The sequence below is a fragment of the Scyliorhinus torazame genome, chromosome 2 (genome assembly GCF_047496885.1).
Source record: "Scyliorhinus torazame isolate Kashiwa2021f chromosome 2, sScyTor2.1, whole genome shotgun sequence".
Classification (NCBI taxonomy): Eukaryota; Metazoa; Chordata; class Chondrichthyes; order Carcharhiniformes; family Scyliorhinidae; genus Scyliorhinus; species Scyliorhinus torazame.
This window is the reverse complement of record NC_092708.1, coordinates 203,270,905-203,297,800: the sequence shown is the minus strand read 5'-3', so window position 1 is coordinate 203,297,800 and position 26,896 is coordinate 203,270,905. Positions and strand designations below refer to the sequence as shown.

Below are 26,896 nucleotides of genomic sequence, written 5' to 3'. Positions count from 1 at the left end.
CCCTGTGTGCTGCTGCTCACTAGCTCTGTGCTTCTAAAAGAGGCGGATACTGCCTTGGGCTCGACCCATTATACCCGTCTCTGATGCTCCCTCTAGTGATGCTGTGGCTGTCACATCTGTGCTGCAGTCCCTGGTGTATGTGCAGATGTATGTACAGGTGTACAGATCACTACAGCGAAGGTCAGTTATAATTAATAATAATCTTTATTGTCACAAGTAGGCTTACATTGCAATGAAGTTACTGTGAAAAGCACAGTGCCCCCAACCCCGAATGAAGCCCCCTGCCCGCATATCGGTCCTCCGCTGACCATGGCAACGCCGGACTGAGTCGGCAGCCGCCACATTAAGATCACAACGGGTGAGACCATGAGAGTCCCACGCGTTGGGAACTCGGCCGGTCGGGGATGGAGCATCGCGGGGCGGGCCTCAGGCATGGATACGTGGCGTGGGGGCGGCATGTGGTGCTGTGGTTAGCACTGGGACTGCGGCGCTGAGGAACCGGGTTCGAATCCCGGCCTTGGGTCACTGTCCGTGTGGTGTATGCACATTCTCCACGTGTTTGCCTGGGTTTCACCCACACAACCCAAAGATGTGCAGGTTAGGTAGATTGGCCACGCTAAATTGCCCCTTAATTAGAAAAAAATAATAATTGGGTACTCTAAATTTTTTTTTTTTTTTAATGGATACGTGGCACGGCGTACTCTTCAGGGGGCGGAGCATCGCAAAAGCAGCGCCACCCCTAGATTTTGGCGTCATCGGTGATTCTCCGCCCCCTCGCCGAACTTGATTTCAACATCAGGGATCGGAGAAGCCAGCCCCTTATCTTTGAAGTAACAAAAATCAGTATATTTTTTAACTCATATAAAAGTTTGGCATTCTTGCAACATGAATAGAAGATATGCCAATAAACACTCATTTCATAGAATCATCCCGCATAGGAGGAGGCCATTTGGCTCATCAGGTCTGTGATGACTGTATAAAAGAGGTATCCCATTGATGAAATTGAGTTCTTTCTGTCCAGTCTGGTCTCAATCAAAAGGCTGAGTTCGGATTTGTAGATATTGTTTTATTTTATTTCAAATAGCTTGCAAGTCAGAGTGACTCTGATAACAGCAGGACCAACACTGTTCCTGAGATCCCCAGAGCAAGTGAGTGAAAACAAAGCACATAACATCTTATACACATGAACATAGAATCAAGTTTCACACACGACCAAATAAGGTAACGGTGAGAAATACAAGATTCTGATAGGCCCTTTTCCCACATTCCTTGACCTGGCCATTAACCTGACCTCCACAACCACTGATCCTGATAGGCCCATTAAAAATTCCTCCCTTTGGGCCTCTTTCTCCCAGCATCCTTTGCAGTATCCTTTGTGCAAAGAACTGGTCCTAATAGCTACCCATCCCCCTCTCTCCATGCTTTGTCCAATCTCTTTGTTCACTCCCTGCAACCCAGTGCACTATTCTAACTGGTCATCCCAGTCTAATGCTCTTTTCTTTAGTTCAATTCCTCACCATCAGTTTCACTCCCCTGTTCTTGCCCCACAGTTCCATGCAGGAGCTTCCAGTATATATCCAATTCCTTGTTGAATGTTACAATTAAACCTACTTCCACCATCTTGCTAGGAAGTACATTCTAGCCCATAAGAATTCACTGCATTGAAAAAAAATCCCTATCTCATCTCTGGTTCATTTGCCAATTATGTTAAACTTGCGTCACGGGGAAACGCCACCCATACACCACGCCCATAACTCACGAGTTGTACGAAATATCCTCACTCGTTGAACATGAAAAATATGAATATTTTGGGAGTTTCCAGCAGCATGAGCGCAAATCCCACCAAAGCAGCTGGGTATATTTAAATTCAATTACAGTTGGGTTGGGCCGTTACTTCCTGAGTGGCAATCAGCATCAGATTGCCACCCCAGGCGAGACAGGCAGCGCAGTTGCCTTCGAGGCCCTGCAGCAAAGCCCAGCTCCACTGAATTGAGGGAGGATATGTCCCCCCTTTTCTCCACTATGGCATTAGGCAAACTTAAAGGTCCATTGAAATCGACAGGTCAGGGAAACATAAGTCATAGATGTCATAGAATTTACAGAGCAGAAGGAGACCATTTGGCCCATCGAGTCTGCACCGGCTCTTGGAAAGAGCACCCCACCCAAGCTCAACACCTCCACCCTATCCCCATAACCCAGCAACCCCACCCAACGCTAAGGGCAATTTTGGACACTAAGGGCAATTTATCATGGCCAATCCACCTAACCTGCACATCTTTGGACTGTGGGAGGAAACCGGAGCACCCGGAGGAAACCCACGCACACACGGGGAGAACGTGCAGACGCCACGCAGGCAGTGACCCAGCAGGGAATCGAACCTGGGACCCTGGAGCTGTGAAGCAATTGTGATATCCACAATGCTACCGTGCTGCCCTAAGTGTCCAAGGCAAGTGAACAGGACTGGGGGATGTGGGCGATTGGAGCTTGGGGAGGGTGGTGGGGGTGGGAAAACCTCAGGTGTTGGGGCTGGGTCGGTATGGGGGAGGCCGTCAGATTTGGCTGGGTCGGTATCGGGGGTGGGGGGTGGGGGTATAATATATTTGGGGGATGCACATCAAATTGAATCAAGTTGGGTCGGAAGGGTTCGGGTCAGGTTGGGTTGGGGGTCAGCTGGGGTTGGTGGCGCATGATAGTGGAGGAATCACATGGAGTCAAGAGGTGGAGAATATCGTGGGTGGATGGTTAGTTGGTGGATGGATCGGGGGGGGGGCTTCCCTTGGGGGTTCAGCTTGCGGAGGGAATCCCATTGGGTTTTGGGGATGGATGTTTGGGAGGGGGTTGGTGGGAAAGCCATGGGGAGGTTGGCCTGGGTGCTTAAAATAATAAAACCAGAAGTTAGAAGACGTTTTAATTCTTCTCTTGTTTTCTGATTAACAATTGTTGTAACCCGGTTGGAACCATCCGAAGTTTGTGATTTAAATTCCATTTCAGATGCTTTTCAACTCAGGGCAATTGCCACAGGAAGCTTGCACTTCTGGGCAATTGCCAGGCAAAACCTTACACGTGAAGGTCCGTGAGCCCTGCGCATTGTAAGGGTAGCCCCTCACTCCAACAAGGTGAGCTTGTATGTTTTAGCCCTATAAATCTGGAATTAAAAACTACTAGATTGTCATTAACAACCATCTGGTTCACTAATGCCCCTAGGGGAGGATATCAGTTATCCTTTCCTGGTCTACCCGACATGTGGCTCCAGGACTCCAAACAGCTCACTGAAATGGTACAGCAAATTACTACAGGTAAAAGCACAGAGGTTCTACGTGGGCTGGATTATCCAATAATGGGCTATGTCCCCGCGCCAGCGTAAAAACACCAGCGTTTCACTCATAACTTTCCTTAAGAAAGTCCTGAGTGATTTGCTTACATGCAGGGGGTGGGCAGGGTCCCGGAGTGCTCCTCGCAGCTCTGTCTGCGGATACGGGACCCTGCACCTCCGGTCGGGTATCCACGCATGCGCACGGTGACGGCCTCCAGCGGCCACCCCGTGGGACATGGCAGACTCGGACCGCAGAGCGGCACCAAAAATGTAGCCCACCCCCCTCCCGAGATCGCTCGTGCCCGTGATGCCCGATTGCTCCCCTGGCCGTCCATGAGGCCCCCCCCCCCCCAACCCGATGTTCCGATATGTGGTTCGAACCATGCTGTCAGGAACTCGGCGAGTATTGCGTGGAAAGGGGGGGGGGGAGCCGCACCGTGGGGCATAGTTCACGGGCAAGTGATTCCCGAGCAATTCACCGGGGACTGGAGAATCGTGGGAGCGGTGCTGGTCCCAATTTCCGGGTTAACGCCCATTCTCAGCGATTTTGGCGCGGAGGCTCGGAGAATCCAGCCCTTGATTGTGAGGTGGATGGGCCATGATAATTTGCCCCTTAGCGTCCAGGGATGTGTAGTGTCATGTGAGAGTACCTTTAAGAAATGGGTGTTTATAAATGGGTGTGTAGATAAATATCTGTAGTGAGAGTACCTTTAAGAAAAGGGTGTTTATTACTGCAGTGATGTCAGAGAGTGGGTTGAGCTGGGCTGTCTGTCGGCTTTTTACTTTCGTTTTGGGCTGTTTGCTGCAGGGTGTGTTTTAGTTTCGTTTTCAGAGCTGGATAGCTGCAGTCACAGCCAGAAGGTGTATTAGAGTCTCTCTCTGTAATCTAAAGACTGTAAATCGATCCTGGTGATTTAAAACTAATAACATTAGAGGCTTTAACCTGATGTGCTTCTGGTAAAAGATGTTTTAAGTCTTATGGATGTTAAAAGGAAAGCTTAAAGGATTACTTAGTGTTGTATTCTTTGGGGGTTATATTTGAATTGATGGTTGCTAAGATGTTCACTGTATGTTTTTAAAAAGGTTAACTTGAGTTCATAGAATAAACATTGTTTTGCTTTCAAAACTACTTTTCCATTTCTGCTGTACCACACCTGTAGAGTGGGCCGTGTGCTCCCCATACCACAATCTATTAAAAGTTGGGGGTCAGGTGAACTCCATGATACACTTTGGGATTCTCTAAACCCTGGCCCATAGCAGCAGGTTATGTACGGCTGTGGGGATAGAGAGCAGGTGGGCCTGTGTGGGGTGTTCTTTTGGAGGATAGGTGCAGACTCGATGGGTTGAATAGCATCCTTCTGCACTGTCGGGATTCTATGATTTTAAGACCACGCGCTCGCCCTCGTTTCCTGGCCAATATTTATCTCTCATCTAATTCTTAGCATGGATTATCTGTTTATTATCATGTTGCTGCTTGTGGAACCTTGTGGTGTGGCAACTAGCTGCTGTTTTACCAACATTACAACTGTGACTGCATTTCAAAAGTAGTTAATTGGCTGTAAAGGCTTGTAGTTTGACCTGAAGTCATGAAGGACTCTACAAAAATGTAGATACTTTTTTACCTTCGTCATGAGATTTAAATACATCATATTACATTTTTATTTCATGAAACTTAAAAATAGTGGTGTTTTGGGGTATTGCAATTGGCAATTCCATTTGTTTATAACTAGAACTATTGGATTCAAGTGACTCAAGGAGTCAAATGTAATTTTTAGCACACCAGGTTTCTGAATGGTGACATGCTGAATGGTGGAAGATTCTGCCCACCGTTCCATGATTTTCCCACTGTTTTCAGGTTAAAATGCCATTATTCCATCAAAACTTCAGCACATGGAAGTCAGCTTTCTCAACTTCACCCACCTTTCTCAGAAGCTGCCTACAATCCTTGGTACGCGACAACATTCACACAAAGAGATGGAGGCTGTTTTGCTCTCACAGGAGGATTAACAAACAATGCTCTTCAACCAGTTACTTGGGGACAGCGAGGGCGATGGAGGAGAAATTCTTGCCACTGTGTAAAATCCCCACGCCATAAAATGTTAGATAGGGGCGGCACGTGGCAGAGTGGTTAGCACTGCTGCTTCACGGTGCTGAGGAGCCCGGTTCGATCACGGCCCCAGGTCATTGTCCGTGTGGAGTTTGCACATTCTCCCCGTGTCTGCGTGGGTCTCACCCCCACAACCCAAAGGTGTGTAGGGTAGGTGGATTGGCCACGCTAAATTGCGCCTTAATTGGAAAACATAATTGGGTATTCTAAATTTTCAGAAAATACATTTTTAAAAAGCTGGTTTCGACTGTGATACCAAAATTTTGTTTTGGTGCCAAATGGCAACAATTAGGACTCCCTTACCCTGGCGCCATTTTATCAATTTCCAAGGTGGACCAAAACCTAGCATCTGTAGTGCCAAATCCAGGTTCCATCTCGCGAGAACAGATTCGTCGCTCTGAATGAAGTGAAATGACACCAACAGAAAGGCAGCTTGAAGTTTGCGTGTCATAAAGACTTACTGCACTCTGCGATGATAGGTCATTCCGGTGAATCTATCAGACGTGGCTTATTACCTCATTTGGTGACTACATTAGCACATATGAGCGAGAAATGAAAACGAGCATCCCATTTTTCATTTTATTCGGAAGAATCCGGTTCAATGGTGCACTGCATTCTTTCACCTCTACTTTATTACATTCATGGTTTAAATGTGACAACTTTTTTTTTTGCTTGACAGCGGAATCAAGGACACGTTTTTCAAAGCTACAGTGGAAATCCAGCACTGGAAAGGTTTCAGTTGTTTAATCACCAGAGCAGCAAAGGGATTTAGCTGTACAGAGCTGACAGGAGCAGGCAGTTGTCAAAATAATAGAAATCATAAGGGAAAATAAGAGAAAGAAAATCCTACAAAATAAAAAGGTGGCATTCCAAGTTGCAAATTTTCCCAAGGAAATATTTTGTGGTTTTCAAGGCTCGAAGAAGCACTCGCATCATCAACAAGTTTAACATTGTGTTGCTATTTTTGGTGCACTGCTATCTTGGCAGCCGATGACCTATACTTGAGGATTTCCTCCCTAAAACTCTCTTCCTTTAAGATGCTCCTTGAAGTCAGTCTCTTTAATCAACCTTTTGGGCACTTGTTCCAACATCTCCTCACATGACACATGTCAAATCGTGATTTGAGTTTTCCCCTGTGAAGTCCCTGGGGTCATTTTACCATGATAAAGGTGCTACATAATTGCAAGTCATTGTTGCCTCGATGTAGGTAATGGAAGAATTGTTTCTGCTAACTTAGAAATTATATAAATATCGTAGTCAGCCTTAGCTGCTGATAGTTCCCCACAAAATTGAATTGTTTTTTGAATTACTATTCAAACAACCTTTCTACTCCTCTGCTGTTTCTTGCTGGTTCTAGTTAGGATGTGCAGACTGTCTAAAATGTTACATTCTGTTGCAGGTAGATTCACAGAATTTACAGTGCAGAAGGTGGCCATTCGGACCATCGAGTCTGCACCAGCCCTTGGAAAGAGCACCCGACCTAAGCCCACACCTCCACCCTATCCCCACACTTCCCCCTATCGCTGTAACCCCACCTAAGCTTACCTTTATTGGACACTAAGGGCAATTTAACATAGCCAATCCACCTACCCCTGTACATCTTTGGACTGGGGGAGGAAACCAGAGCATCTGGAGGAAACCCGCGCAGACACTGGGAGTATGTGCAGACTCCGCACAGACAGTGACCCAAGCCGGCAATCGAACCTGGAACCCTGGCGCTGTGAAGCCATTGTGCTAACCAGTATGCTACCGTGCTGCCCTGATTACTATGGAAACAGAAATGAAATGTATGCCAGGGGGTTTTAATTTTTTTAATGGGATCTACTATGCCCTATGTGCAAAGCATTTCTTAAACAACAACAACTTTGCTTTCATAGAATGCTTAAACTAATGTCCTGCGCTGTTCCACAGAAAGCTGTAGCAAAATCGGTTGCTGAGTGAGATAGAGATTAAGAGCAACAACCACAAGCATGGCCAAAGAGATTAGGTGAGATATAGCACAGAGAGAGAGAAGGGAGCAGGCAGGTGAGGGGGCTATTTTGAGGTCAGGGAATTTGGTTTCCCGAACATCTTGCGTTGTCTTTAAATCTTTGTCTGTAGGTTCCCGCTTGCAGCTAGCCTGATTGACAGACAAGAAGTCTATCGGGCACAAAATCCTGCAGCATCAGACAACAGCCATGCTGAGCTGAGAGCAGCTGGCCTGCTTTTGGGGGGGAGGGGGGTTTGGGGTTGGGTCCAATTGCAGGAATTAGCCAATGAGCTGTGGGGGGGCTGGGAATGGGAGCGAGTGGCAGAGTCTACTACTAAGCCTGTTAGGCCTGGAGAAAACACTCCTGCTCCTCCTGGCAGTGCAGTAAATACACTCCTCCTTCTAGCTGCTGGGTTTCCCCAAGGCACGGAAAACCTGGCCATCTGTGGTTAAAAATCGAGGCACTATTTTAATTTTTTTTCCAATAAATTTTGAGTACCCAATTATTTTTTTCCCAATTAAGGAACAATTTAGGGTGGCCAATCCACCTAACCAGCCCATCTTTGGGTTGTAGAGGTGAAACCCACTCAGACACGGGGAGAATGTGCAAACTCCACACGGACAGTGACGCAAGGCTGGGATTCAAACCCGGGTCCTCAGCGTCGTAGTCCTAGTGCTAACCACTGTGCCACATGCCGCCCCAAAAATCGAGGCACTATTAAACTGAAGGCATGCAACCTCATTAAAATATTTCAATGACCAACCTACCTGCTGCAAGCGAATTGGCCACCCGCCTCTCATCCCACATTCATTAAAATCTGAAGTGAATGGATTCCGGTCTTTAAAAATGAGAACAAGGATTTACATTTAACATATTGGAAGGATGTAGAGCCAATGCCAGTAAATGAGCCTGGGGGTGGTGAGCAAATGAGACTTGGTACAAGGCAGGACACAGTACGTAGAGTTTTAGAGCATATAGGACATAGAGAATGGGAGGCTAGTATGCAGAGAAACAAAGAACTTGCATCTATATGACATATTCTCAACCATAGAGTTTCCCAAAGCGCGTTACACCCAATGGCTTATTTTAGGAGAGTGATGAGGGAGACAAGGCAGCCATTTACAAACAGCAAGCTTCCACAAACCGCAATGCGATAGTGATCAGATAACCTGTTTTTGGGATGTTTGTGCAATGATAAACATTGGTCATAAATATCGAGAAGAATTCTCTTTCTCTTGTGCGAATAGTGCAATGAGATCTTATACTGAGGAGGAGAGACAGTTCAATGTCTTAGCTGGAACACAGCACCTTCTGCTGCATGTGCTTAAACGGGCCCTCATTGACTGTAAAGTGCTAAGGAACACCCCGAGCCCAAACGCAAATGATTTTCATTATTTCTAATGCCAGCAGTGCTAAATAGAAAACGTCACTCCTTTAAGTGGTGTTCAGATACTTTCAAGCGATCCACAACAACAACCATTTTGCTTTTCCAATTAGTAATTCCCGGTTTGCTGGAAGACAGAAGGCTCATTATACTAAGAGGGAGGGTTACAAAATGAAATGTGGGTACTAAATAAGAACACTGAACAAGTTAAAGCATCTTTTCCAAAGGCTTTTATTCCATTAAGGCAAACTATTACGAAATTAAAATGCTGCCCAATGGGAGAATAGAAATGTGCAGAGCCAAGCAAGTGCACACTCACTTAAAATTCCTCATCATTCTCTGATAAATTACATGAATCAATACGATAGCGGCAAATCGGTACTCGCCCTAATTAAAGTATCTGGCTTGTAGAACAGATCATTCACTGCCCTATGCATTACTGTCTAAACCAATAAAACCATAAAAGATTGTTTAATGGTGTAAGCTTTACAGACAGAGGTTGTGATGCAACTGCAAAAGGTTGCAGCCTGGTCCCCCGCCATGACCGCCCTTTGACAAAATTACCATTGATCATAAATACATGCCCCTGGAAAAAACTTTCACATTCACTTTTTCATGCAGAAAATGCAATCAACAAAAGGGCACAGGTGTCTGTAGACAGGCTTGGCCCGAACTTTAAAATATTCTGAAAACAAAAAAAGAGAAGTCTCTGCGAATAGATTTTGGGTTCAGGTTTCCATTAGAAGCATCTGAAAGCCAGGAGTTATCAACTAGAAAGAGGAATACGGATTACATTTGGAAAAAATTAGATTATGCAACACAATATTAAAATTGTTACGATTCCCAAAGAGACTGATAACTTTAAAAAAGAAATTCAAACTTCCAATCTGCAGCTGAAAGAATAACGTCAAGATTTCACAATTTAAGACAACAACAGACTATCAGCACAATTGACTAAACACTACCTTTGTGGGCAACTTAACACTTTAAAACACAAAATGAAATATCCCCCTCTTGGCCCAACCAAGAAAAGACACTTTTTATGTATACTTTACACCAGGGTTTTCCAAGAGTGGGTTGCGACTCGCGGGTGGGTCACAACATTCCCAAGGTGGTCCTGATCAAGGGAGAAGTGTCCAGCGACCATTATTGGCATTTGAAATGAAAATGGCGGCTGCTACCGGCTTTTAAATGAGAATGAAATGATGCTTGTGTGTAGTCATCTGACCATAAGTGGCAGCAGTGAGGTCAGTGCGCCCTGCACGTACACATGATATCAGGTGCTCTGTATGTATGTGGTTTTGGCACCAAATCACACAGATCTTCTTCCATTTTCGATCTGCTCGAAAGCAAGTCAAGAGGATTGTGAAGATGGATCATTTTGTGACAAGAAAGAGACAGCCAGAAACACAAAAGTGGCAGTATATCTACTAGCTAGGATCTCACATTTGCCTCTGCTGGAGAGAGCTGCTTGGGGGAGTCCATGGCAAGATAGAGCAGTGCTAGTATTAGCTCTGTACAGAGTTCCAGGGCCTCAGGTGAACAGCCAACAGAGAAGCAATTTACCTCAGGAACAAAGCAGTACAAAAATGATTTCTTGAAGTATGGATTTGTTACTTGTGCCGATGCAAAGCCCATGTGTGCTTTTTAAAGTAAATTTAGAGTACCCAATTCTTTTTTTCCTAATTAAGGGGCAATTTAGTGTGGCCAATCCACCTAGCCTGCACAACTTTGGGATGTGGGGGTGAGACCCACGCAAACACGGAGAGAATGTGCACACTCCACACTGATAGTGACCCGGGGCCAGGATCGAACCCGGGTCCTCAGCGCCTGAGACAGCACTGCACCACCTTGTCGCCGGCAAAGCCCACGTGTCATATGCAGGGAAGTATTGACGAATGAGAGTAGAAGCTTAAGATTTTGAAAGGGAAGTGGTGGGTGAAAAATTCCTTTGAGATTAAGACCCCAGATCAGTTATTAACTTCCAGCTGATTCGAAATGAAAAGACCATGCTGCTGCATCTGACCTGTGACAGCACATTAAAAACATGCCACAAGTCCATGAGGCTGTCAGCATTCTGGAGAAGCATAAGCCCATAAGACATAGGAACAGAATTAGGCCACTCAGCTCATTGAGTCTGCTCCACCATTCAATCATGGCTGATATTTTTCTTATCCCCATTCTTCTGCCTTCTCCCATAACCCCTGATTCCATTATTAATCAAGAACCTATCTATCGCTATCTTAAAGACACTCAGTGATTTGACCTCCACAGATTCACCACTTTCTGGCTGAAGAAATTCCTCCTCATCTCTGAGGTGCATCCCGTGCTGAGTAAAACAAGCACTTTGATGCTTTTGCTTCACGCCGACCTACATGTGCAAGGTCAGACTTTCCGTTTTCATGAAGATGAAGATGGCACAAAGGAACTGGTTGAGCTCTACACCTGATATGCGCATTGTTGTCTCTTCCTGTGAACCTGGGGAGTGAGATTGTGAAGACCAAGCAGGTTCCCCTTTTGCATTAGTGGTAAATGAGCAAGGAGTGTGTCACAAAGGTCGGCCAGCTGGCAAAAGTGGATTCCAAGAAAAAAGTCTGAAAAACACTGCTTTACGCTGCCCTTTATATATTTATTTAGATTCCCAGAATCAATACACAGTGATTCTTAGTTCCTGAAGATTTACTCCTGTTTTTTCTTTTCTCGGACTAGTAATTTGCAACTTAGAACTATCTTTCACAGTGAAGTTTTCTTTTCCCAGAAACTCTCCTTCGAGCCCAAGTTAGGGGAGTCTTCCAGCCTCATTTTAACCCCACACAAACTTGATATTTTCAATCTGAGTGGGAGCTTCCACCCACATTCCTGCGTGGCCATCCATAGAGTCTGTTTTGACCCCTTGCTGCTCCCTCTTTGCAGGATTCAGGCAAGCTCAAATGCCATATGTGAGACTCAGCGATATCCTGTGAAAGTAGCATGATCTTTACAAGGGCTTTGTCTGCATTCTTTCCCATGATAATGTGAACCACCAGAGCCTTGTATGTAGGTAGGAATGCTAATTCGCTATCTTTGAGAGCCCAAAGCCGGGATGCACCAATATCGCGGCCAAGTGTAGACACCGGCGTCACAACCAGCGCGAGTGACGCCTGCATCAACGGGCCTCCAGGCCCAGGCATTCGCCTCGTCTTCAGGGGCTAGAACGGTGCCGGAGTTCTGTGTGCTGCTCCGGTGCTGAAAGCCGGCCCTACACGGCCAGCGCGGGTCCGCGCATACGCGGAGCCCTACAGGAGCCCGGCGTGGATCAACATAGGAAACCACCCGCCCCCCCCCGGAATGAACGCACCCGCCGATCGGTAGCCCCCGATCGCGGGCCTGGCCACCAAGGAGGCCACCCCCCCGGAGTCAGCTCCACCTGTCCCCCCACCAGGACGGCCCCCACAGCCAGAACTCCAAGGTCCCGCTGGGTGGGATCATATGTAAACCACACCGGCAGAACTCAGCGGGCACTTAGCCCGTCGAGCGTGGAGAATCACCGTGGGGGGGGGACACACTGCTTGCAACAGCCCCCAACCAGCGCCGCGGCGAATCGGCGGCCCGGCATCAGATCGGCGTGGTGGGATTCTCACCCCCCCTCCCACCTGGCGATTCTCCGACCCGGCCCAAATGCACAGTTTAAAGCATAACTGTTTACACCCAACATTCTCAACACCTTTCTGGGACTTTGGAGAGTCACCGGCTCCTGCCATTGTCTCCAAGTGTAGTTATCTTACACCTTCTTCCCAGTAAAAAAGCTAAGCCTTACATTGATCTGTGACAACCAAACCACCTGGGCTGTCAGGAGGTTTCAGAACAGGTCACATGGCCCCCTTTCTTTTACATAAACTTAAAGATATAGTCCCAAAACATAATCTACTAAACCACATAATTGTAAAATGGGAAGTTCACTGTAGAACACCAAATAAAACATCAACACAAGAAACACTTAAATCAGCTGAAAAAAACGTTTCAATACAAAAATTTATGTTCCTTGACAAATACTTGTTGATCAAATTGTGCCGGCAGTGAACATTGGCTTGAAAAGAAATATCCCAGTATTGTATTATGACATTTAGAATAAGAGGTAAAATATGCTGCATAAAAAAGCACACATTCACATGCAGCAATTCTGCTTGCCTCTTGTTCAAAGCGACTGTCTAGAGATGCCTTCTCTATCCATTGATTTCTGTTAATGTTAATTGAATTAGACCAATTCTCAATACATGGGCTCTTGTGTCCATGGAAGTCTTTCACTGTACTCAAGTCTCCTGCGACTCACAGGACAGCGCTGTCTTGCACTAGTTTTTGGATAAGATGCAAACCCATGTGCCGTCGATAAAAAAAAAGATCTCCACGTACTATTTTGAAGAAGAAATGAAGTAGTGTCTTTGCAAGTCACCTTAAAAGAACAAACATCCAATATTAACTCTAGAATCCAGAACTCTTTTTGCTCCTTAGAATCCCTACAGTGCAGAAGGGGGGTGGGGGGGATTTGGCCCATCAAGCCTGCACCAATCTTCCAAAAAGAGCACTCCACCTAGGCCCACTCCCCCGTTCTATGTCCGTAAACCCAAACATTGATCATGATACTAAGGAGCAATTTAGCATGGTCAATCCACCTAACCTGCACATTTTTGGTCACGAAGGGGCAATATAACTTGGCCAATCCACCTAACCTGCACATCTTTGGACACAAAGGGCAATTTAACATGGCCAATCCACCTAACCTGTACAGCCTTGCTCAACAGTAGCCACTATTCCACATCTAAACCTGCACCATTCTCAGCAAAGCCACGAAAGGTATTGTGAAAACCTTAAATGTTCTTCCCTTAAGCACTGTCCACTAAAAATGTATTATAGCTTTGTGAGATATGCAAATGAAAATTCAATGAACCAAATACTCATGTCATTAATGGTAATCTTGAACTGAAAATTCTTCCCTTTTGGGTTTTCCTTTAAACAATTGCGAGTACGTAATGGAGGTTCTGCTATTCAGTTCAAAAACACACTTTGATTCCCAATCTCAGAAGAGCAATTGTTAGTATACGAGTGACTTGCACACACGAGTCATCTTTGTACCATTTCAGATAAGAATAAGAATGTGGCTTTTATAATTCTTTTAAAGCATCTTTTATGTCGCAAAATGTCCCAGGGTGTTTTACAGGAAGTAAGCAAACAAAACTGACCTCAGGTGACTAAAAGATTGATCAAAGAAGTAGGTTTTGAAAGAGTGTCTTAAAACAGGAGAGAGATGAAGAGGGTGAAAGGCTGAGGGAGGGGTTTCCACAGCTTGGGGCCAAGGCAGCTGAAGGCAAAGCAATCACTGACAAGGGAAAATAAGTCAGGGATGTGCACGAGGCCATAATCGGAGGAATGTGGAATTGTCAGCAGAATTCAGGCCCGCACGTAAAGCATTTTAAATATTAAGATGCAAATTTTAAAATTAAAGCATTGTTGGGCTGGTAGCTAATGTAAGTGTCCATGAAGGTTTTTCATTGTAAGGTGGCCTCCTCCTGCTGGACAGGTGAACGGGACTTGATATGAGTTAGGATAGAGGCTGCAGAAATTTGGATGTGCTGAAGTTTATGGAGGGTGGGAGATGGGAGACTGGAAGTGACTGAAGCATGGATGAGCATTTCAGCAGCAGATCAGCTGAGGTAGTGGTGGAGACAGGTGATATTTCAGAGCTCCATCTTTGTGATCAAGGCAATATGACGTGTGAAGTGCAGCTCAGTGTCAAACAAGATGCCACGGCTACAAATGATCTGGTTCAACTTGAGATAATGCAGGAAGGAACTGGTAACTGTTTATATAGCAGGCACCAAAAAAATGACCGTTGCCTTCTCAATACTTTGCTGGAGAAAATCTGAAATACTCTGACAACAGTGACAGTGGAGAGGTTGAGAATGATAGGGGGGGGGGGGGGGGGGTGAGGTAGAGCTGGGTGTTATCAACGTACATTTGGAATCGAGTGTTATGTGTTCAAATGATATGGTTGAACAACACTGTGAGTAGATGAGAAATTGGAGGGGGACAAGAGTTGTTCTGTAGTGGGTTTCAGATGTGATGCTGCAGTGGAGAGAAGAGAAGCGGTGCGGAATTTGCACATTCTCCCCGTCTGTGTGGGTTTCCTCCAGGTGCACCAATTACATAGAACATTCGGCCCATCGAGTCTGCACCGACCCACATTAAGCCCTCACTTCCACCCTATCCCCGAAAACCAATAACCCCTTCTAACCTTTTTGGACACCAAGGGCAATTTAGCATGGCCAATCCACCTAACCTGCATGTCTTTGGACTGTGGGAGAAACCGGAGCACCCGGAGGAAACCCATGCAGACACGGGGAGAATGTGCAAACTCCGCACAGACAGTGACCCAGTGGGGAATCGAACCTGGGACTCTGGCGCTGTGAAGCCACAGTGCTATCCACTTGTGCAATCGTGCTGCCCTAATGACAATTTCCTCCCACAGTTTAAAGATGTACAGGTTAGGTGGATTGGCCATGATACAATTGTCCCTTAGTGTCCAAAAGAGGTGTGTAGGTTAGGTTATTGGGATAGGGCGGGGGAGTGAGCTTGAGTGGACTGCTCTTTCAGAGGGTCGGTGCAGACTCATTGGGCTAATGGCTTCCTTTTGCACTGTAGGGATTCTATGAAAGGCACTCAATTGGTTATGACTGGGTAGGTTAAGAGGAACCAAGCAAGGCCAATTTCACTCAGTTGGACAACGGAGAATCATTGGAAACAGATGGCATTGTCATGCATGTCTAAAGCTGTTGAGAGTTTAAGAAGGAGGAGGAGTCATTGTACAGCATGTTCACAGTTGAATAAGCTATCATTTATGACATTCATGGCCGTTCAGTACAGTGACTGACATGAAAGTTTGATTGGAGTGTTTCAAATATGGAACTACAGGAATTTCTAATGCATGAAATTGTACCCCATTTAACCTGGGCTGAGACAATTTCAATTAATTTAATTCAAGAATCACCTAGTTGAAAGAAGGTGCAACTAGCAGTCTGAGTTTTATTTTACGCCAAAACCTACAGATGAAACTATAGTGCGTTTTGGCCACACCATTTTCACTTGAGAGAGGTCCATCTATTTTCTGAACAGGGAGAGAACTTGTTGTGCACATTCTTGTCAGGAACCTACCTCTTGGTATTTTTCCATCCTCCTGGCCACCATCACCTGGATCATTCCTCGGATGTTTCCCTCCATTGACATGGATCGCCGTAATGTTTCCAGCGCCTCATGGTTAGATTTCTCCAGTAGGTATTCGCCATTCACTGCAATCAGCTGATCATTCATCCGTAGTTGCCCATCCTGCATGATACAGAAAGGAATCAAATGCATCTGGCATTAATTTTGTTCCTCAATTTCCAGCTCTATTCAATGACATTTACGCATGCAGTGTCTTTAATGTAAGTAAGTAAAGTCACCATAGTCCCAGATGACCATGGGCTACTTTCCCCTCTGAGGGGGAGAGTTGACTGGTAGTGATTTAACCTGAGGTGAGGGGCAAGGCTTCATGAATAACCTCAGCCGGTACAGGAATTGAACCCATGTTCCTGTTGGCCTCGATCTGCATCACAAACCAGCTGTCCAGTGAACTCAGCTAAACCGGCCCCCCAGGAATTAGCCTCACTGAGTAAGTCTAACACATAGTGTTGTACTGAGTGATATTAACCAGGGAGGTCTCAAGTAAAAGGGTTCGATCATTGGCCACAATGCAGCGGACTATTTCAGAGGGGAAAAAAAATCCACCCTGGCTATTGGTCCGGGTTGCTTGTTGGAAAGTACATGCGAACATTGCACAAAGATAGTATCTGGCCTTCCTGTGATGTCCAACATGGTTAATTAGTCTGCCAAAATCCACTGAGAACTTAGGCGAGTTCCTAAAATGTCTCTCAGTGCTCATGAAACTACACCCCAGTAAAAGACCCAAGAGTATAAAAAGGTATTACTCGAGGAAAATTCATTCCATCAACGGCTGTTATATATAGGGCACATTTTACACGGTAACACGCCCAAATGTGTTTCACAGGAATAGTCTCAGACAGAATCCGACACTGAGCTGCACAAGGAGCCATGAGACATGGTGAGGTGGAGTTTAAGAGCACTATTCAGAGCGGGATCAGTTTTCCTGGGAGTGAAAGGTCTCCCAGAGCTCAGGGTCTCATCAGCTGGAGGCACGGTACTAATGCTGGGTTAAAGGAAATTGCGAGCACATAAGAGTCCAAAATTGGATGAGCACAGAGAGCTTTGAGGCCTTTGAGGCTGGGGAAGGTTCCAGAGAAAGGGAGAAGTGAGGTCATGGAGGGATTTGAATGCAAGGAGGAGAATTTTAAATTTGTAGCACTGCTAGATCTTTCACATTCCTTCAGGTATGATTGACTCTTCCGTGGCTTCCTCTCGACCCCATGAGAATGCGCAAACTCCACACTGCTTCTCTTCTCCCCACTGCAGCGTCCTGCGACAAATACGTTTTGATCCTTAAAAGAACATTAATGCAATGTCCACAATCTCCATTCAAGTCCACAACTCAATCCATTTCTTTACCTTAAAGGCTGCCCCTCCGTGAAGAATGGCCTTAATGAATATACCAAGGTCGGCCCCAGTGTCCTTGGATTTGTTCCCTTTAAGGCTGATGCCCAGCCCAGCAGAGCCCGAGTCATTGAGCGGGATCTCAAAGGTCAAGTACTCCTTTTTATCGTCTCCTGGGAGGTGAAAGATCTGTTCCCCCTTCTGAAACAAAAGAAATGCATTAGGTGATTGCAGGAACAACATCAGACCTACAGTCAGCTGTCAGGACTTTAAGAAAGTTCACAGGTGGGCACCCAGAATGCTGGTTTCAAAATCTTAATCTAGTGCTGAAAATACAGATATGGCTGCACTTTCATTCCAAGGTTCAGGGTTCAAGTCCCACTCCAAAAGATTGTGCCAACAAACCTAATTGGCACTCCAGTGCAGAACTGAAAGATCGCTGCCCTGTGAGGGGTGCTGCCTTTTGGATGAGATGTTAAACCAAGGCCACATCCACCCTCTCAAGAGGACATAAAAGATCACAAATTACTATTCAAAGAACAGTTGGATGTTCCTCTGCGTCCTGGCCAATATTTCTAATTCATATGAATTAGGAGCAGGGGTAGGCCACTCTGCCCCTCAAGCCTGCTTCGCCATCAATAAGGCCGTGACTGATCTGATTGTAACTTTCCTTTTACCCTCAAAAACATTTCACTCTTTTGTTTATCAAGAATCTATCTACCTGTACTCATTGGTATTCAGAAGAACGAGAGGTAGCCTTATTGATACATATTGGATTCTCTGGGGGCTTGATCGGGTAGATGCTGAGAAGTTGTCGTAGAGTCCAGGACCAAAGGACATAATCTCAGAGTATGGGGTTGCCCATTTAAGACAGAGATGATACATTTCAATTCATTTTACTGGATGTGGGGTGCTGCTGGCGAGGCCAGCATTTATTGTCCACTGCTAGTTGACCTTCAGAAGGTGGTAGTGAGCTGCCTTCTTGAACCACTGCAGTCACTCAAGTATAGGTACACCCACTGTGCTGTTATGAAGGGAATTCCAGGATTTTGAGCGAGCGACAATGAAGGAACCATGATATATTTCCAAGTCAGGATGGTGAGTGGTTTGGAGGGAAACACCCAAGTGATGGCATTCCCAGGTTTCTGCTCCTCTTGTCCTTCTAGATGGTAATGGTCATGAGTCCGGGAGGTGCTGTTGAAGGAACCTTGGTGACTTCTTCAGTGCACCTTGTAGATGGTACACACAGTTGCCACTGTTAGTCGGTAATCGAGGAGTTTAATGTTTGTGGAATAATAATAATCTTTATTGTCACAAGTAGGCTTACATTAACACTGCATGAAGTTATTGTGAAAATCCTCCAGTCGCCACATTCCGGCGCCCGTTCGGGTACACAGAGGGTGAATTCAGAATGTCCAAATTATCTAACTGCACGTCTTTCGGGACTTGTGGAAGGAAACTGGAGCACCCGGAGGAAACCCACGCAGACACAGGGAGAATGTGCAGACCTCCACACAGACAGTGACCCAAGCCAGGAATCAAAGGAATCAAACCTGGGACCCTGGTGCTGTGAAGCTACAGTGCTAACCACTGTGCTACTGTGGAAGGGGTAGCAATCAAGTGGGGCTGTTTTGCCCTGGATGGCATCGGGTTTCTTGAGTGTTGTTGGAGCTGCAAGTGGAGAATATCCAGGCAAGTGGAGAATATTCCATTGTACTCCTAGCTTGTGCCTTGTAAGATGGTGGACAGGCTTTGGGAGGGTCAGGTGGTGAGTTACCCAGGCAGAACACAAACTGAGGGCCCATGAGCAGGTTATTGCTGAGTAAGTGCCGCTTGATAGCACGGTTAATGAACCCTTCTACCATTTCACTGATAATCAAGAGTAGACTGACAGGGCAGGAATTGGCCGGGTGGGTTTGTCCTGTTTCTTGTGTACATGACATACCTGGGCAGTTTTCCACATTGTCGGGTAGATGCCATGTTGTAGCTGTACTGGAACAGCTTGGCTAGGTGTGTGGCAAGTTCTGGAGCCCATGTCTTCAGGGCTATTGCTGGAATATTGTCAGGGCCCATAGCCATTGCAGTATCCTATACCTTCAGCTGTGTCTTGATATCACGTGGAGTGAATAGAATTGGCTGAAGATTGGATCTGTGTTGCCGGGAATCTCAGGAGGAGGCAGTAATGCATCATTAATTCAGCATTTCTGACTGAAGATTTCTGTGAATTCTTCAGCCTCATCTTTTGCACAGATGTGCTGGGCTCCTCCATCATTGAGGATGGAGATACTTGTGGAGCCTCCTCCTCCAGTGAGCTGTTTAATTGTCCACCACCATTCGTGGCTGGATGTGGCAGGACTGCAGAGCTTAGATCTCTCGGTAGGTAGTGATTCTGTGGAATTCGGTAGCGTAAAGAGTTGTAGAGGCTGGGTCATTAAGTATATTCAAAGCTGAGATAGACATATTTTAATCAGTAAGGGAATTGAGCGCTATGGGGAAAAAGTGAAAACGTGGAGTTGAGAATTATCACATCAGATCAGTCATGATCTCAGTGAATGGTGGAGCAGACTTGATGGGCCGAGTGGCCTATTTCTGCTTCTATGTCTTTTGGTTTTACCCCTGCCTTAAAAATATTCAAAATCACTTCCGGTTGCGGCCATGCCTAGGTAGGTCGCACGTTCGGCAGCTCCCGCCGGGAATGGACTTTTGGGCTCTCTAGAGGGGCCCCAACGGCAATTGTTCGACGGCTTCCAGTGTGGGAAGGTGACAGCAAGGTCCCCCCAACATTATATGGATTGGACCAGGAGTGGAGCGGTGAAAAAAGTGATCTTGGAGCAGCGAAAAGTGAGGGGGAGAAAAAACAAGATGGCGGCTGGTGGAGACCAAACAGCATGGGCGCAGTGGTCGCAGGAGCAGCAGGGGGTTCTTAAACGCTGCTTTGAGGAGCTGAAAACCGAAATGCTGGCGCCAATGAAGGCGGCCATTGAGAAGCTAGTGGAGACCCAGAAGGTCCAAGGGGCGGCGATCCGGGAGGTGCGGCAAAAAGCCTCGGAGAATGAGGATGAGATCTTGGGCCTGGCGGTGAAGGTGGAGGCGCACGAGGCACTGCACAAGAGGTGGGCAGAAAGATTTGAGGACCTGGAGAATAGGTCGAGGAAGAAAAATCTTCGAATTCTGGGTCTCCCCGAAGGAGTGGAGGGGCCCGATGCTGGGGCATATGTGAGCACGATGCTCAATTCGCTGATGGGCGCGGGAGCCTTCCCGAGGCCCCTGGAGCTAGATGGGGCTCACCGGGTCCTAGCAAGGAGACCCAAGACCAACGAGCCACTAAGGGCTGTAGTGGTGAGGTTTCACCGCTTTATGGACAGAGAGTGTGTCCTGAGATGGGCCAAGAAAGAGTGGAGCAGCAGGTGGGAGAACACGGAGATCCGAATCTACCAGGACTGGAGTGCAGAGGTGGCTAAGAAGAGAACTGGTTTCAATCGGGCTAAGGCGGTGCTCCATCGGAAGGGGGTGAAGTTCGGTATGCTGCAGCCAGCGTGATTGTGGGTCACGTTCCAGGATCGGCACCACTATTTCGAAACGCCTGATGAGGCATGGATCTTTATACGGACTGAAAAGTTGGACTTAAATTGAGGGTTTGTTGTGGGGGGATGTTTACTGTGTATATAGTGTTTATTACATTTAGGGAATGTTCCTTTGGTTTGGGTGCTGGATGGGGATAGGTGAAGGGATTTGATTGGGAGACTGTGGGAGAGTGTGGGCGTCGGTGTCGGAGGGACAGACCCCCACGAAGGAAGAGGGGGAGTGGAGGCCCGGGGATGGCGAATTGGGGTAAGGCCGTAAAAAGAGCTGCGCCAGAGGGGGTGGGGCCGGCTCAGGAAAGCGCGTACTTTTTCCCGCGTTAGGGAAGGACGGGGGTGGGGGCCGGGGGAGGGTGGGCGGTGCTGGAGAGGAGCGCACACTGACTGCCAGCGAGGGGGAGGGGGGATTTTCACACCGGGTGGGGTCGATGGAATGGCAGGAGAGGCTGGGGTCAGTAGGAGTCAGCTGACTTACGGGAGTGTTGTGGGGGGAGCAAAAGGGCTAGATGTGGATCTAGCGGGGGGGGGAAGAGGCGGGTATAGGGTTGCCGCTGCATTGCCCAATGGGGAGCTGGAAGTAGAGAGGTGGTCGGGGCGGGGGTCCGCCGTCTGGGGGACTGGAGGGTGCGGGAGGCGTGGGCACGTGGCTGGCCTAGAAAAGGAGATGGCTAGTCGGCAAGGGGGTGGGGGTGGTGGGGGGGGGGGGGGGGGGGGGGGGAGAGCCCCCCAATCCGGCTGATAACTTGGAATGTGAGGGGCCTGAATGGGCCGGTCAAGAGGGCCTGGGTGTTCGCGCACTTAAAGGGACTGAAGGCAGAGGTGGTTATGCTCCAGGAGACACATTTGAAGGTTGCAGATCAGGTTAGGCTGAGAAAGGGATGGGTAGGACAGGTATTCCATTCAGGGTTGGATGCGAAGAACAGAGGGGTTGCAATACTGGTGGGAAAGCGGGTGTCGTTTGAGGCAATGAATATTGTAGTGGATAATGGAGGTCGATATGTGATGGTGAGCGGGAGGTTGCAGGGGGTGTAGGTGGTACTGGTAAACGTATATGCCCCGAACTGGGATGATGCCGGATTTATGAAACGCATGCTGGGTCGAATTCCGGACCTGGAGGTAGGAAGCTTGATAATGGGGGGGGATTTCAACACGGTGCTGGACCTAGCACTGGATCGCTCTAGGTCCAAGACGGGTAAGAAGCCGGCTGCGGCCAAGGTGCTTAGGGGGTTTATGGACCAGATGGGGGGGGGAGTGGATCCATGGAGGTTTGTCAGGCCCCTAGCCAGGGAATTTTCATTCTTTTCCCACGTCCTTAGAGCCTACTCCCGGATAGATTTCTTTATTTTGAGTAGGGCGCTAATCCTGAAAGTGGAGGGGACAGAGTATTCGCCATAGCCATCTCAGACCATGCCCCGCACTGGGTGGAGCAGGAGTTAGGAGAGGAGAGGGACCAGCGCCCGCTGTGGCGTCTTGATGTGGGATTATTGGCGGATGAGGTGGTTTGCGGGCGGGTGCGAGGGTGCATTGAAAGATATTTGGAGGCCAACGACAACGGGGAGGTGCAGGTGGGGGTAGTTTGGGAGGCGTTGAAGGCGGTGGTCAGGGGAGAGTTAATCTCCATCAGGGCCCACAGGGAGAAGAGAGAGGGCAGGGAGAGGGAAAGGTTGGTGGGGGAGATCTTAAGGGTGGACAGGAGATATGCAGTGGCCCCCGAGGAGGCACTACTCAGGGAGCGGCAGAACCTCCAGGCGGAGTTCGACCTGTTGACCACAGGGAAAGCAGAGGCACAGTGGAGGAAAGCGCAGGGGGCGACGTATGAGTATGGGGAGAAGGCGAGTCGGATGCTGGCACACCAGCTTCGTAAGAGGGAGGCAGCGAGGGAGATAGGTGGAGTTAAGGATAACGGGGGGAATACGGTGCGGAGTGCGGTGAGAATAAACGAGGTATTTAGGGACTTCTATGGGGATCTGTACAGATCTGAGCCCCAAGCGGGGGAAGAGGAGATGCGACGATTTTTGGATCAGCTGAGGTTCCCGAGGGTGGAGGAGCAGGAGGTGGCTGGTTTAGGGGTGCCAATTGGCTGGAGGAGCTGGTTAAAGATTGGGGAGCATGCAGGCGGGGAAGGCCCCGGTGCCAGATCGGTTCCTGGTCGAGTTTTACAGGAAATATGTGGACCTGCTAGGCCTGTTGTTAGTGAGGACTTTCAATAAGGCAAGGGAGAGGGGGACCTTGCCCCCGACAATGTCCGGGGCGCTGATCTCTCTGATCCTGAAGTGGGACAAGGACCCACTGAAACGTGGGTCGTATAGACCGATCTCGCTCCTCAATGTGGATGCTAAGTTGCTGGCAATAGTGCTGGCTACGAGAATTGAGGACTGTGTCCCGGGGGTGATTCATGAGGACCAGACGGGATTTGTAAGGGGTAGGCAGCTAAACACTAATGTGCGGAGGCTCCTCAATGTGATCATGATGCCATCGGTGGAGGGAGAAGCGGAGGTAGTGGCAGCTATGGACGCGGAGAAGGCCTTCGACCGGGTGGGGTGGGAGTATCTTTGGGAAGTGCTGCGGAGGTTTGGGTTCGGGGAGGGGTTCATCAGCTGGGTCAGGTTGCTATATAGAGCCCCGGTGGCGACTGTGGCTATGAATCGGCGGAGGTCGGAGTACTTTTGGGTGTACCGAGGGACGAGGCAGGGGTGCCCCCTGTCCCCCTTGTTGTTTGCATTGGCAATGGCATTAAGGGAGTCCAGGAAATGGAGGGGACAGTCCGAGGGGGAGAGGAACATCGGGTGTCGCTGTATGCGGACGACCTGTTGCTGTATGTGGCAGATCCAGTGGAGGGGATGGCAGAGGTCATGCGGATCCTAAGGGAGTTTGGGGACTTCTCGGGGTATAAGCTCAATGTAGGGAAAAGGGAGCACTTTGTGGTGCATCCAAGGGACCAGGGAAAGGGGATAGATGACCTACCGTTGAAGAGGGCGGAAAGGAGCTTTCGGTACTTAGGGATCCAAGTGGCTGGGAGTTGGGGGGCCCTGCACAAGCTCAATTTGACATGGTTGGTAGAGCAGATGGAGGAGGATTTCAAAAGATGGGATGTGCTGCCACTCTCGCTAGCGGGCAGGGTACAGTCGGTTAAAATGATGGTCCTCCCGAGGTTTCTCTTTGTGTTCCAGTGCCTTCCCATTATGATTCCCAAGGCTTTTTTCAAATGGGTAGGTAGGAGCATCATGGGTTTCGTGTGGGCAAATAAGACCCCGAGGGTAAAGAGGGTGTTTCTGGAGCATAGTAGGGACAGGGGAGGGCTGGCGCTGCCGAATTTGTGCGGCTATTATTGGGCTGCCAATGTGGCGATGAGTGGGTAATGGAGGGAGAGGGGGCGGCGTGGAAGTGGTTGGAGATGGCGTCCTGTGTGGGCATGAGCCTGAGGGCGCTGGTGACGGCATCGCTGCCGCTCTTGCCGACAAGGTACACCACGGGTCTGGTGGTGGCGGCGACGTTGAAGATCTGGGGGCAGTGGAGGCGACACAGGGGCGAGGTGGGAGCCTCGATTTGGTCCCCGATTCGGGAGAACCATCGGTTCGTCCCGGGAAGGATGTATGGGGGGTTTGGAGCTGGCATCGGGCAGGGATTAGACGAATGGGGGACTTGTTTATAGATGGGACGTTTGGGGCGCTGGAGGAGAAGTTTGGGTTACCCCCGGGAAATGCTTTCAGGTATATGCAAGTGAGGGCGTTTGTGAGGTGGCAGGTGAGGGAATTCCCGCTGCTCCCGGCGCAGGGGATTCAGGACAGGGTGATTTCGGGTGTATGGGTTGGAGAAGGCAAGGTTTCAGCGATCTACCAGGAGCTGAAAGAAGAGGAGGAGGCCTCGGTGGAGGAGTTAAAGGGCAAGTGGGAGGAGGAGCTTGAGGAGGAGATAGACGAGGGTCTGTGGGCTGATGCCCTGAGTCGGGTTAATTCTTCCTCCTCTTGCGCCAGGCTCAGCCTAATACAATTCAAGGTTACTCACAGAGCGCATATGACAGGGGCGAGGTTGAGTAGGTTCTTTGGAAGGGGGGGGGAAGAGAGAACAGATGTGGGAGGTGCTCGGGAAGCCCGGCAAATCACGTCCACATGTTCTGGTCGTGCCGGGCACTGGATGGGTTTTGGAGGGGTTTCGCGAGGACTATGTCCAAGGTGGTGAAAGTCCAGGTCAAGCTGAGTTGGGGGTTGGCACTATTTGGGGTAACGGACGAGCCGGGAGTGCAGGAGGCGAAAGAGGCCGGTATCCTGGCCTTTGCTTCCCTGGTAGCCCGGTGGAGGATCTTGTTATTATGGAAGGATGCGAAGCCCCCCAGGGTGGAAGCCTGGATAATTGACAAGGCAGGGTTCATTGAGCTGGAGAGGATAAAGTTTGCCTTACGAGGGTCTGCGCAGGGGTTCTTCAGGCGGTGGCAACCGTTCCTAGACTATCTCGCGGAGCGTTAGGAGGAGGTCAGCAGCAGCAGCAACCCAAGGGTGGGGGGGGGAGGGGGGGGGGGAGAGTCTCATTGGGGGAGGGGGGGAATTCGGGTGGGGGGGGGCTTCCCTATGGGTACCTTTGAATGTCATATGGGGGGGGTTACAGTATATGGGGGAAACCCAATGTATAAGTTTTGTATAATTTTTGATTGTTGTGTTTGTGTTTCTTTCTTTTTGTTATGGGGGGGGGTTGTTAAAAATTCTGTTGGGAAATTTGAATAAACATATTTTTTTAAAAATATATATATATTCAAAATCTTTGCTTTCACTGCCTTGAGTTCCAAAGACTCACTACCTTCAGAGGAAACAATTTCTCCTTATCTGTCTTAATTGGGCAACCCTTTATTTTTTTTTTTTTAAATAAATTTTGCGTACCAATTCTTTTTTTATTTCCATTTAAGGGGCAATTTATCATTTTACACTACACATTTTTGGGTTGTGAGGGTGAGACCCACGCAGACACGGGGCGAATGTGCAAACTCCACACAGACAGTGACCCAAGGCCTCGGTGCCGTGAGGCAGCAGTGCTAACCACTGCAACAGCGTGCCGTCCCAACCCCTTATTTTTAAACAGTGACCCTTATTTATAGATTCCCCACAAGAGAAAACATGCTCTGCACATTCACCCTGTCAAGACCCCTCAGGATCTTAAAACATCACTAAAATAGTTCATCTGTTCATTATCTATTGCTGTCTGTAGGAGATGACTGTGCGCAAATTCCTGGTCATATTCCCTATATAATTCAAAAACTACTTCAATGGTTGTAAAGTATTTTAGGATGTTCTGAGATTGTGAGTCATTTTTTCTGAAGCCTAATTCAAAAATGATTAAAAATTTGTTGTTCCTAAAATAATTAATTATGGTGACAATGACAGGCTTCCATGACCACAGAATTAGTGAATAATAGATACTCAAGAATGAGAGCATTGCAAACATAACAGGTGGGAAAAAATGCATGGAGATTAATGAACAGATCTGGCATCATAAACTTTCAAGGAACAATCAATGGACAGCGGGACTCCTGTCTGCTTTTCCAACCTTCTATCGCAGAGACACTAATTTGGGGTCAAAGTTAACTACATTGCTTCAAGTACTATACCCTGAGAGGGTGTTGCCGACCATGGACCTCAATGATAATCCTGCTCTGCAGGTGTGAATCATCTTAGTTGGTGGTAGATACTCCCATTTTGCGAGGTTCTTTGTCTACCTTGATTGTTTTTTTTACCATCCACCTTTCCCATCCGCATCAGCCTTTCTAAATCATGATTTCTTAATCCTTGTCCAGGAAACTCCCCCCATGTTTTCCTGATCTTGGTCAACAGAGTTCTTTTGATCTCAGATTTTACTAGCCCACTTTATTGGTGGTGTGATGTGTCCAAGATCCCTTCACTATTCACCTCAAAGTTAATTACATCACCAATACAGTAATGAAAACTGCTGCCTTAGTGTTTCCCATCAAAGGAAAGT

At 47.9% G+C, this 26,896-nt stretch overlaps 1 protein-coding gene across 4 annotated transcripts in view; it reads right to left on the bottom strand.

Moving 5' to 3' along the window:
- pard3bb (par-3 family cell polarity regulator beta b) overlaps window positions 1-26,896 on the bottom strand; it is a 1,556,033-nt gene that overhangs the window by 681,643 nt on the left and 847,494 nt on the right. For all 4 annotated transcript variants that reach the window (XM_072482810.1, XM_072482818.1, XM_072482833.1 and 1 more), the window contains 2 exons: window positions 17,367-17,552; window positions 15,960-16,130 (listed from right to left, as the gene is read on the bottom strand). In XM_072482810.1, coding sequence (XP_072338911.1) covers window positions 15,960-16,130; window positions 17,367-17,552 — 357 coding nt within the window. The remainder of the gene's footprint in view (window positions 1-15,959; window positions 16,131-17,366; window positions 17,553-26,896) is intronic.